The sequence below is a fragment of the Chelon labrosus genome (genome assembly GCF_963514085.1).
Source record: "Chelon labrosus genome assembly, chromosome: 20".
Lineage (NCBI taxonomy): Eukaryota > Metazoa > Chordata > Actinopteri > Mugiliformes > Mugilidae > Chelon > Chelon labrosus.
Window position 1 is genome coordinate 22,073,019 of NC_140353.1, and position 13,641 is coordinate 22,086,659.

Genomic DNA, 13,641 nt, shown 5'->3' on the forward strand with positions numbered 1-13,641 from the left:
TAGACACTCACTAAGATTTACAAGGTATCTTTGCGTTTCATCATTTTATTTTTCTCCTGTTGAAACATTTATGGGCATTCATAAAGAAACACACCATTAGAGCTGAGGAGCTCTACAGTAAAGTAAGTATGGTGTTAATAAATCATGTTTAATAAAAAGAGACATTCAAACAGGGGCACAGCCCACATAGTAGTCCAAACCCAGCGAGCATGAATATTTAGGGGCATCTGGAAATAACAGAACAACGTTCAGAAGTGTTGAGACTCCTCAACAATTTATGGCGCGCTGTCGAGGGGCTAAACCTACGTCTAGAGGGATATGCACGTCTGACAAACATGAAAGAGAGGTGGCAGGATAATGCTTACTCTGGAATGTGAAAAGCCTGAATACTGAGGAGGATGCCAAATGAACACATTTATGTTAGATGCAGATGAATGGAAAAACTGGTCAAAAAATGGGTGTGTATATATAAAATGGCAACGTTATATTCATAAAACATGTCCATTGGATTTAACGAAGGACATCTTGAAGTCATTTCACAAAGTTATTAATCAATTTACCTGTCTTGACAACACATGTCTTTACAAATTTTATGTATAATGTGAGTAATTAAGTGACCTCATCATAAGCATTGACACATAACATATTGATTTATGGGATATCCTTGAGGCATTTTGTGTAAATGCATTCCTGTGCACTGAGCAGGACAGATGGGTTGGCAAAGAGATTTTATAGGTCTCATTTTCTCAACCACGATTTAAGATAACAAGAATTTAAATATTCCTCAGATTTAAGATAACGAGAATCTAAATATTCCTTAGTGTTTAAATGTCTTTATTCATTTCCACAAATGCTGTCAGTCGGTCACAACATCAGGTGTCAATTGAAATGTTGACAAGCAGGGGAAAAGTATTGAACCTGCAAGAGCATGTATCCAAATTAGAGATAATTTTCGCGATGCTGTCTGTTGTGTGTTTAACAGCTTGTTTGTGCCTTCTCTTGCAGATGGAGGTGGATGCAGACGATAAGCGCCATCGCACACGCTCCAAAGGTATCTGCACGGATACACACACATATACACACACACAGGCAGCACTGCCATTCAGGGTGACCTTCACTCCCCCAACACAAACACACACATGCACAGACACAAGCACGCACGCACAGTGTACACACACCACTGCACACATCCCAAGCTGTCACACTTTAGTTGCCTTTTCTCACTGCTCTCTCCTTCTATACTTCTCTTTTTATATGTCTCGCTGAAACAGGAATCACAGAATCCACTTTGTTCGAAATGAAATATCTACCACAGTAACCAGTAACAAAATGAAATAAAAATCAAAACTGCAAATTAAAAAGAAATTATAGAGCTGGTCATCATCTTGATGACTGCAGTCACAGGTCTGAACTATCCAAGAAGAGTTGCCCATCAGTGGGTTCTTTTGATATATTTTTTATCACCTCTAACTTTAGAAAGTATCTAACATCTTTGACCAAACAAGGTCAAAACTGATGACCATTGCTCCTACATCATGTGGATCAAGCACTTTGTCAGTCGTATGATAAAGGTGATGATCACATCGCACTCATTTGACTGAAGCGCAGGGGTCGGCCAAAAGGAACACCAGTGATGTGTCAGTGCAGTCGTCTTGGCTGTGTCTGGAGTCACCCCGTCATTCATTCTTTCATTATTCCCTTTATATTAGACACTCTTTTTATGCTACTGTGGACAGCAAATCACGACTCTCTTAAACTCTAATGTAGTGTATGTGCCATAATCACTACGTTTTGGCGCAAGGTTTTCCAATCAAGACGCAGAGAAGATGGTGAACATTAAATATGGTGCACATTAATGGTAATAAGGGCAGATTCCAGACGTAGCCTGTGTCTGTGTTAGGTGGAAAAACAAGAGCATATGGTCATTTAGCAGACTCAACCCAAAGCTGGTATTAGATTTTATTTTGAAGCCTACTTCTGTTACTTCTAAAAACAAACTCACATGCTCTCAAGGGGTGAGCGGTTTTTAATTTGTCCTAAAAAACACTTAATGTTCTGTTAATTTCACCAAAAAAAAAACAAAAAAAAACAAAAAAAAAACCTTGTACATAAAAACATAAAATACAAACACCCCACATTAACAGCTGGCCAGTACAAGAAGAGCAGCAAGTCCCTTGACATAGTAATGTCAAAATTAGAGAATGTTGCCATGGAGAAACGTATTATTTCAGAGTGAACAAGGGCACGCTGAAATATATGGAGTGACAGTTAGACTGAATCACCAGGATTGACTTGTGGTGTGAAACTGAATGTGTTTATTTTATTTCTGTTAAGAAAGGACACTGTAAATTCTGATCTATTATGTAGAAAGAATTAAACAAAGCCTCACTGGTGTGATATCATATACCATATAGTTTAAATGCATGTATCCAAATCGGCAAGTTCTTTTGTTGTAAAATAGGCTAGGCTACATCCATTATATTTGACCTAAAATATTTAAAAAATAAACAGATTCACTACAAGCTGTTCACAATGTAAAATATTCCAGGTAAAGGTAATATATTACAGCATACACACATTAGTCTCTCAATACATGTATGGATTTCCTGTCTGTAAAATGGCATAGCGCAGGGATGCATTTTCTTACGTGAATTTAAAGAAGTATTATAGTTGAGTTGTTCACAAACAAGTTCCAGCATTTTAGTAAGTTATAGAATTTCACTGGTAATATAATTCATGGTAAACCTACGCAGATCATAAGTCACAGTGATGAACCATTCAGCAGGTTGCTTTTTATGTTTTATACAAAGAGCCTGTGGATTTAGCATGCTCAAGTCAGTCTTGTTTCATAATCATTCTCTCTCTCTCTCTCTCTCTCTCTCTCTCTCTCTCCCTCCCTCTCTCTCTCTCTCTCTCTCAGTGCCTGTGGATCCAGCATTAACAGAGCTTTTCAGGTCAGTGAGATTGCAAACATGCACTGCACTGAAACACACACACAACGAACCAACACGAACGTAAATGCACAGACAGGCGGAAAATAGCCAGAGTTACAAAAACACACATGCACACGCACACACACACACACGCAGTAAGTAGCCTGTTGTGTCAGTGCCAAGGTAGAGACAGTACCTGGATCAGCTGTCACCTTATTACCAACCTGAGACATTTCCACCTTTCCTTAACTGTTTGATAGCTGCCTTCACATCACCTGAGTGCTCTTTCTTTTTTTTTCTTAGTTTCTTTCTTTTTTCTTTTGTTCTGTCTTTCATTCCTCTATTTTTCATTCTTTCTTTCATCTTTTTTTTTTCTGTGTCTCCAGCCTTAAGATCTGTCTTTCTCTTTATTTCTGCCTCCTAGTGAGAATTTCTCATTTGCTCTCTCTTTCTTTGGACATCCCCACTCTCACAGAAGACGATAACAGCAGAACAAATAACAAGCACAGAATAATGCAATTCTCCCATATTAAATATTAAAAAAGAGAGTTTCTCTGCTTTTAATGACACTAACGGATGAGCTAAATAATTCTGTTTCTGTCTCCTGTACTTTATGATATTTAGCATGATAGTCAATTATCAATTTATTACTCATTCAGCGCAAGTCTTGCGCTATTTTTCTCTTTCTACGCCTACAGCCCTAGAGTTCTTGTTGGGTGAGTGGAGTGGGTGGAAAGTAGAATATAACTTAATTTCAGATTTGATTGTTTTCTTTGTCAGTGGAAAAGTTTCCAACATATTTTTATAGATGTTACTATTACTTAAAAATGCTTACAGATGATTTAAAATCCCCTCTTTAAAAGTAGCAGAAATCCGAATTAATTGATGAAAATATTTTAATAACTAAATAGAAATGATCAATACACTTGCCTGTTACCCAGTGGCAGCTGCTTAACCCCCTGTGACACTCTACAGAATGAGTATTTATAAATCACGGAGCAATGGATGGACTATCTGGTAACGTTTCCAGGATGCACCCTGCTTAGAAGTATCAACCAGCAGCAGCGGTTTTGGCCTACAGGCTGCCCAAGAAGTATTTAGTGCAGAAGGGTGTGAAGATTGGTATCAGCAACAGTGTGGTCACCTACACTGCTTAAAGCTAAACTTTGTCACGACTGTTAGATTTGTAGCACAGTTATGGGCTGTGGTGCTTTCATTTTGCTTGAATGATGAAGAACTTGTGCATTCTGGTCGTGGCTGAGTAATATTTTAGACCACTGTGAAGCCACTTTTCTTTGTGCCCACTGACAGCTATGTCAAAGTGATGATTAGCCTAGTTCAACCTTGGTTTTCCTGACTTCACTCACATTTTCCTCTGGAGCTTAATGACGAGCCTTGGTTTGTGAAAAAATAAATAAATAAATACCTATGTGCAAAACGATTCAGCTAAAAAAATTGGAAAGAGACTGAACCAAAAGATTCTCAGCTTCTTGAAAAATTCTGAAAATTCATATCATGAATGTGGACGGGCAACCCCTGAACACACTGTACAAACCCAGCTGAAGCACGCTACCAATTTCAACCAAACATAGCTTTCCTACTTGCCATTCAAACAGTGTTGAGCAATGGCCTGAATGAAGCCCTCATACTGGTCATGTAAAAGCTTATTGACTTATGTTACACAAGGTGCAACACACTCTCTTGGGGGATGAGGAGTGTGGCCCGAAGGGAAATGGAGTTCATTAATGTTTGCCACTGTGGCTTCTTGTCCACAGCTCCAGCTCTAATAGTTAGCCATGCACACGCGGGCTAGAGTGAATGACCCACGTGATTTTGTTTTTTTTTCTCTTACACTCTTACCTTCACTATTAGTGAAAAGTGTAACCTGTTTGGGAATTCAAGGGTGGGTATTTCAGTGTCCTCTACTTGTCTTTGCAAGTTGTTTCCACCTCAGTAATGTGTGAATTTCATTTTGTCCTTGGCTGTGTGTTAGGGGGTGGTTGCAGCGAAGATAAGGGTTCCTGCCTACCTATATATCAATAAATAATATTCCACCTGGAAGATTACTGTGTAGCCTTTAGCTGATATTCATAGATGGTACAAGGTGTACTCTCCCTCCCCTCTCTCTTCCCAATCCTTCATCCCCTTCCACTTTCACTCTTCCTCCCTTTTCCCCATTTTCTACACTCTCACCTCCTTCTCTCCCTTCTCCTCCCCGTACCTCCTGTCTCACTCTCTCCTTCTTCTCTCTCACTCTGCTGCTGCCTGCAGATAGTAATTAATCAGGGGATCGATGTGAAGCCTATCTCCAGGCTGAGGCGTCTATAATGTCGATAATGCTGCTCGATGGCCTCTCTCCCTGGAGAACTGATAGTCTTCAGGGCGAACATGGTTGACTTTGCATGGAGCAACCCGGCCTGGATCACATAGGCAGTTTTTTACACGTCCTTGCCTTCATTGCATGCATCCACATGTGTTTGTACTTACTAACAGTACATGTACACATAGGAATGGGATCAGAATTATGTATGTTGCCCATGAAGTGCACCAGAGCAAGCTATTGACCGGAACTCATCCTATGTTGCTTGATATAACTGTTTATTCATATTTGCTATATGAATATACATGAAGTCACTTTCATAGTTTATTTATAAACTAGGTGGCTCAGACAAATCTTTAGTCTGAACAGTAACACGCCAGTGAAGTGTCTGAATCTCTTGGCTTTTCTGTTACCAAACTGTCATAATAATCATAGACTTGCAATTAAGATGCTTAATTGAAGGCTACTGTATGAGTCAGTGCCTTGATGTAATGGTAAATAGTGCAGGAGAGATGACATGGATTTCACATACACAACAAAATTCAGGTAGAGGAGAGGTTGTTTTCTGCATGTGGCCATGCGTCATTGCGGCTGCCTTCGTCTGTGCGCAATGAAAGCAGTACAGACATCGATGGTGAAGGCATCTCTTTGCTTTCAAAGCCCCAATTACATGGATGAATTTCTTTTATGAAAGAAAACAGCTAAGGTAGCTTTAACAGAGACCTCATCTCAATAAACCTCATCATGGTTTTCATACGGTGGGTAGGGTGGGGAGTTTGTGTTGGATGGAAAGCTCACAGCATAAACATTCCCTCCACATCTCTCTTGTCATTTGCATATTTACTGTCTGCCATGCTAATCATGTTTATTGGGGTGTATAAGCACTGTGCATGAGCTCAAAAGGGAAGGGTAGCTTTGTGCCAGAGACTGTATGGTAGAGCCACTGGGATAAAAATTGCCCCCAACCCCCCATTTCTGGAAATAAATGCTTCCTCCTGCGGTAATCCAATTTCAAAAGACAAAAAGAGCTGTCTTACATAACTAGGACAGCACAGGCTTTTGCTAATTATGGTGTTAATGCACGCTGAAGAATTCCCTTGATTTTAAACAAAGACCAAGATTTGTGGAGATATTTTTGTTTTTTGGATGTTATGTGGTTCTGGAAGGGCAGCTCTTGCAGTATCACATCTAAAAATAGCACTGGTTTTATCAATACGCGAGGTAATGGATGTCTGGATTACAGGAACAAGATATTTGTTAGTTTGACTTCGTGCATTGGAAAAAAATCTGCAGTATAAATGATATCACTATGTAACGATTTTCAAGGGGGATGTCCCAGTTCCTCGGGCTGCATACAGAGGTAAACAATTCACTTCTTTATTTGCATTAATCAAAAAATACAAGTAAATATCAAGGAAACCACGTATAGATTTGTATGATTTCACCTTGAACACATAGATTTCATTGTCAGTCCGGGTGTGCTTGAGCGCTGAAGTGTTGAGAACAGTTAAGTAAGGTGGATAACTGCTAAAGCCCCTCATTTTTCCCTTGTCAGTTTTCTGCTTCCACACAGAAGACATGAGGTTGTCCTCTGTTACTGACTGGCCGACGGAGAGAGGTGTATTGTCTTGGCCGCAGTTTTAATTGCCAGTGTCAGGGTGGACTCATGGCTGAACAGGAAATGATCACGTTAATGAGATTATTCAACATAATTGTGGAGCATGTCTGTAAATCCCAGCTCCGGCTGGTCTCACAACATACGCACATTCATATATATTCTTTCTTTTTTCCTCTCTTCCTCTTTGTCTCACCCACATACGAACACTTGCTTTCCCATGGTGCTCTCCCTCATCCTTATTAGTCACCATTCTCTTCGATGATACAACAAGCGAGATCAGTCTGCGTTATAATTACTTGCCCTTGTCTGCTCGGGGTCACTACTCCGAGCTGCCTGCCTCAGCCTCCACCGCTCAGCTTGCATGCCCACTGGCCTGAGCCCTGCAGCCATTCTGTACGTCGCTGAGGGGTTGACAGGCGCTGGCGTATTGATCTGAGAGCTGAGGAGCATGCGAATGCAGGCGTTTTTTTCTTTTTCTCTATCCTCGTCTCTCTAATACTACACACGCACCCACAGACACACATTGGCCCACTGTGCAGATAATTAAAGACAACTAAAACAAACATGAAGATATGAGTTCATCATCTCAACTGAGACTCCTTCCTATCTCACTCTCTGCCTTTGGTCTCTCTTTTCTTCCTTCCTCCTCTTTCCTCGTCTTGACATTCCTCTTCGCTTCTCCTTCCTGTCCCTTTTTGGTTCCCCATTCCCTCTTAACATCGTTCCCTTTCCTTTGCGCCTTCTTCCCTTCTCTCCTTCCTTCCTCTTCCTCTTTACCCCTCCCTCCTCTCTAGTCTGTCTCTGGCAGAGCTAATTCCCTCTTCAGATGGTGCGGCTCTCATTTGCATACTTATCAAAGTGTTTGGACTATCCGACAGAAGCTGTAGGAAGGTGGGGTCATTAATATGTTAATTAGCCCCCCATCCTTTTTCTCCCCCCGCCTCTAGACGTCGGAGCACCATCCGTATCCTCCACCTCGCTCTGCGCTTCACACACAGCCTTTGAATGTCTGAATTCCCTCAGAGGCCCTGTAAATGCCATAAGACTCTGTAGACATCCACACATGGGGGTTAGCGTAGATTCACAACTAAATACAGTATAGTGTGATTATGTGCACTCAACACACTACCATCAGTTACAAATCTAGGGTTTTGATTAACGGCATTCGTATTTTTATACTGGAAATTTTAGCACCATAATGTGATCTGGTTGCAATTGAACACATACTGTCCTTATCTGCACTAACTAAGCTTGACAAGCTTGTCAAGCGGCAATACTTAACAGTGTTATATATAGATTTTAGGAGTGTGGACGGCAGTGTTGTCTTTACTTGTCATTCCAAAACCAAACACAGTAGAGTAAAGGCATGTGAATGGGTTTGTTTTTAAATGCTGTAACCCAACCCTGATTTATTAGCTTACCAGGCCTGCTAGCTTACTACCTTAAGTAATAACTGAGCGTTAATGACTTGACAAGTCATGACTACATGACTTGTGATAGAGCTACATATGTTAAGCACACTCTCTTTTCTCTAGCATTAAAAGTCAAAATGTATCAATTAGCACATGAAAAACTGACACAACATAATAACATAATAAGGATATGCTCGAAGGAAATATTTTTTAATGGTTTCACTATTATTAATATTAAATATGCTTTGTGATGCTCTTATAATGTATCTCGTTATCTGTCTTCATTGTTAATCAGCAGTTTGCGTGAATGGAAAACTTTATAGCCATTAACTAAAGAAGGGAAGGTTGGAGCAAACTGCCAGTTTCTAACTGTAAACCACCTCTGAGTCTAATCCTGGCCTTTAACAAAGCATGGTTAACAAGAAATCTCTCCAGTCTTCCTCTGCATGCTGGATTTGAATGCTGCTCCCATGTCAGTTAAAGTAACATGATTATAATAACTGTCCTATACATAAGGGCTGCAGGGTCAGAGGTGAAGTCACTCAGCTACAGGACGACATCTTGTTAATTTTGACTTATCTGCCTGTGAACAAAGGTTAACAGGTAATTCATGTGGTGGCTGTTCTAACAAGGCTTGCTTGGCAGTGCATTGCAGAGTAGTCAAAACTGATATAGGTGATGGACTAAGATGCTTACGACAAGAAGTTGTAGCTGACATTAATTAAAAATGGCACGGGATGTTGTAAGCAAATTTTGGTGCAAGGCATCGTGGGAACTGATGTCCTTGATGCTATTTAAAGTTTTTGCTTTCAGTCTACTGTATACAAATGGCAAAATTCACATAATTTATCAGTTAATATGCTGACAAAGAGATGTATGTGGCTGGATTCGGTAATTTATCCATGAGGGTGAAGGCACAGCAACTGTTACAACATTCCTGCTCGCCACTTTTTGATTTTACCTTTTCGAGGACTTTAAGAAATAGGAGTTCAAACATGTGTCACAGTGAACATGCTTGTGTTAAGCAGACTTTCTTTCGGTTTTGTGCTTTCACCTCTAGTTCAGCCTTCCTTCTGTAAGTCACGTCACCTCTGATTTATATTACAGACACATCTGCAGGAGTGGATATAAACAGCTTTTTACAGCAAGCGACAACTCTTGCTTTACTCTAAACATTTTTTCAATGGGTTTCCCTTTGTCTGTCCTTCCCTGTTAGTATGATAAGACTGAAGACGGACAGTGCGGGTTGTGATTTAACAGCAGATGTAGATGAGGATTTGATGATGATGAATAAAGAATGAGGACAGAAGTAAAGGAAAGGCAAAGTGATTAGACAAGACAAAAGGTGAAATGGGGAGAGCCCTCACCTTGTTCTTAGCAACAATGAAAAACCCACAAATCCTCCTGGCCTTGCCTCTGAAGACATATTTCTCTCTGCGCCAGACCGAGAGGGTGTTCAATTCAGCCCACACAGGGCCGACTTAATAATTACTCTCACTTTGAACGCAATTTCCTGGCCGTGGGAAATGATTGACAGATTGTATCCATGGTGTCAGGGGGCCAGCCACGCCCCCCCTGACTAAGGCAGAAATTAGAGAACAGCAGGAGCTAAATTACACCTTAGCAAAGACCTCTGGCAAGAGGACAGGAAAAGAAGCATGATGAATGAGAAAAAGATCAGAACAGAAAGGTAGAGGGTGAGTCGCGTGGGAGCATGGAGATGATTGGAGGAATAGCTCGGAAATACATTTGTAGCCCGACACAAGCACACACAGATGCTGGTAGACACACAAAGGCATGCACTGAGGTAATGGGTCTGCAGTACTGGTGGAGTGCAAAGGGAGAGACACTTAAATGCCATCTCTGCAGTTGGGATGCTATTTACTCTCTCTCTCTCTTTCTCTCTCTCTCTTCCTCTCTCTCTCTCTCTCTCTCTCTCTCTCTCTCCTCACACACACACACACCCACACACGTGAATACCGTCATCTCTGCTCTCTCTACTATGTCATGCTCTCATTGCACTCAGGCTGATATGAGAGCAGCAAGCTACCAACAGAGAGGCACAATGAGTCTTAGTATATCCACATGTGCTGAGGAGGTGCTCAACAACAGCAGGAAGTAGCCATGAAGTGTGACATGAAGTGTGATCATTTTAAATCAAGTAGAAACTACTGTCTTATCAATCCATATTCACAGTGGAATTAGTATCCCCCCCCTGTTTCAAAACCTAGTAAATCACCATGAACACAGGCACTAGGGTTTATAAGCAAATCCCACATACATTATTATACTGCAATATACTAGATTAGAACACTGAATATGGATTCATCTGCAAGTGAAACAGTCCATTTCAAATAGACAATCTGCTCTGTAATGGATAACATTTGGTAAAATGTCCTGTTTTACATTTTATTTTGGCACTGATCGGTTGCGCAGACAGGTTGAGGACGCATTGTTGGTTTTGGTCGTTTTATAAGATTTGTTAAAAATGAGAGAAGTAAAGAATAATACCCCATATACTCTAAATGTTATGTCTTTCCTAGAAGAATTTAAATACTCCTGTGATATGCTGTGTGTTATAGTTTAAGGTTTTTAAAGAATAGAACATATACCGAATAGTCAGTTATGAGTCTGGTAAGCGAAGGCTAGAGCTAGACTAAAACAAGTGTTTTATTGAAATACGTTTATATGTAGTGCACATTTCTTCTCTTGACTGGCAGATCTTGGCAGATTTGTTTAAACAAAACCAATATTTTAGGAGTTAAAAGAAGCTTACAGTAAGTCACAGCAAATGCGGATATTTTTTCCAGTGTGGAGCCATTCTGCCTTGCCATGCTAAACCACTTGTGGCTACTATCTGATGGTCCAGGAAGTGTTTGCTGCTAAGACAGACGGTGTGCTGTAGGTTTACCTCTATCTGGGCAAAGTGCTACCAGCCTGGCTTCAAGGGCCCTCGACTGGAGCAGAGCCTTCAAAAGAGGCTCTTCACCTGGTGAAAAAGAGGGGACAGAAGCAAAGGGCAGCACACACTCACTTTCACGAATACGGGACATTCACACCTACATGGGTTCTCTTCATGCGCGCGGACAAAAATGTAGACATAGGAGCCCCACACACATATCCTAAGCCCTCACACACACACAACCTACTTCACATGTAGAGCAGCAATCCCAGCTGAGTGCCTCTCTCCAACCTGGCAATTTCAGCGGAAAGAGAATCTAGCTAAAGTACACAGGGCGTCATGCTGATTTCACAACAGGGGGGTTGAATGGCAGAATGGCCTCACTACAGCCCTCGTTACTGATCCGGCAAGATCCGACTCATCTATTTCAATAGTACTCTATCATTTACACTTGTGTGTGCATAGACAAGTAGAGATAGATTGCAGAAGTCCCAGTTTTGCACAGTCGTGTTAGAGCAGTGTGGGACTGATGCTGTAAACACTGTTCGTCCAATTTTGGATATATTTAGAGTGGACGGACCTGTACTCCCAGTGAGTAATGGAATACATATGAGTACAATTCCAGAAATATTACAGTATGTACAAGCTCTCACGCGCCGCAACATCTGACAGTGATTGTTTGGGTGACATTAAGTTTCTAGGTTGCACAAGATGCTCCTATAAATGAATCATGAGTAAATCTGTGAGGTGTGAATAATAGATGGGAGGAGAGGTAAAAAACAAAGGAGTGCTGTTATTATTTGTTAATAAGACACTCTGGAGCATCACTAACTAGATCTCATTACCTCAATACTCGCAGGCATCCACATGCATACACCCACAGCTACACACACGCGTTCTCCCTCCCACATGCACACACACCTTGTGCACACACCCCACATGCCAAACACATACAGAAGTCTCCCATTCTGCATGACTATTTTTACCTGTGAAGCCTGTCGTTGCCTAGCACTCTGTAATTACATCCCACACTCCACCAACCAATGATTAGAAGCAATGATGGATGGGTTAACACTGTCACCTAAGGATGCCTCCGTGCAAAGCTAATTATGCGACCATACATGTGTCATACCTGATGCATGTGATAGCCCTCTCAGCCTCCTGTCATAACTGTGGAACAAGTGTGATAAAGGTGGACGTGGTGTCTGCTGTTAATCAACAGATAAGACATGATGAAGTAGCCCCATTGGTGATTACTAGATCTCTGTAGCTCAGTGGTGGTTTAAATATAGACTACCAGAGTGACAGAAAAAGTTCCTTTCGTGTCATTTAGCTTTAAGTTTGCCTCATCAGACGTCTTAAATTACTGACTTCTGTGTTGGGAAAAAACAAGCGCAACATTTTCTACCTGCTTATTTGCTTCTGTAGCAACCTATTATATTTTGTAGATGGACTTTCCACCTACAATTAATGTCCTGATTTCGTCATTACCCTCCACCAAAACACTGTCAAAGATGTTTTGAGCTTTTCATTTTTTACTCCACACTTTATGGAAAATGTCTGACTCCACACTGTTTTTCTTTCCACTGCTAGAAAATATAGTACTATGGATTTTCTGTCATGTATGGCAAGAAAGCTGTATGGACCTTGTGTCTCTGCATAGACAATTTCAGTGTTATTTGAACCAGGAGATGGAGTGTGCATGTCTGCTTATATATGCAAACTGTGAGTGTGTGTGTCTGCGTAGTGTGTGTGCAGACGGGGATGTGAGGGGTTGCATTTATGATTGCCACGACTGCAGCTGGGGCTGTGGGCTGAGTAATTGCCTGTCTTGGTAGGGAGAGCGTGGTAGCGAGCTAAAAGTCAAGTGCTCTCTTCCTGCTGTAGACCTCATTTGGATTCCACATAGCTAGCTAGCAAGCTAACGCCAGCCTTGGGCCTGTATTATTCATAGCTTGACAGATAGCTCTCACTAAAAGCATTGGAACTGGGCCAGGTGGTGATGGAGCGACAGGGCGAAGCAGCACCACTGCACCTCACTCTCAGCAGGAAAAGAGGAGAGGAGAGGAGAGGAGAGGAGAGGAGAGGAAAGTAACTTGGTAAGATATTGAAGATAGAATGGAGCAGCATGGAGATGAACAGCTGAACACAAAGAGGGAAATGCTAAGTGGGACAGGTAAAGAAAGTAGGGATATAGAGATTAAGAGACTAAAGAGTTGAAGAGGGCACATAAGGTGAAGAAAGAAATCAGACAGTATTACCAGAAGGCCATATGAATTTAAAGAACACGTTGACTACAAGACATTGAAGCGAAGATGGAGAAAATGAGTGCACGAAGAACAAAAGGGCGAAAATGGAGAGAAGACGGCAGCAAAAATGCAGAAACCGTTTCAAATAGAAGAGAGAAAGAGTGCTGGAAAAAAAAGAAGAAGAGAACAGGCAGCAATCCACCCCCG

At 41.2% G+C, this 13,641-nt stretch overlaps 1 protein-coding gene across 1 annotated transcript in view; it reads left to right on the forward strand.

The window, feature by feature from the left end:
* Positions 1-599: 599 nt before the first annotated feature.
* myt1lb (myelin transcription factor 1-like, b) overlaps positions 600-13,641 on the forward strand; it is a 53,697-nt gene continuing 40,655 nt past the window's right edge. The window contains exons 1-2 of the mRNA XM_084569172.1: positions 600-1,051; positions 2,921-2,954. Of these exons, the coding sequence (XP_084425298.1) occupies positions 829-1,051; positions 2,921-2,954 (257 nt within the window). The 5' untranslated portion in view covers positions 600-828. The remainder of the gene's footprint in view (positions 1,052-2,920; positions 2,955-13,641) is intronic.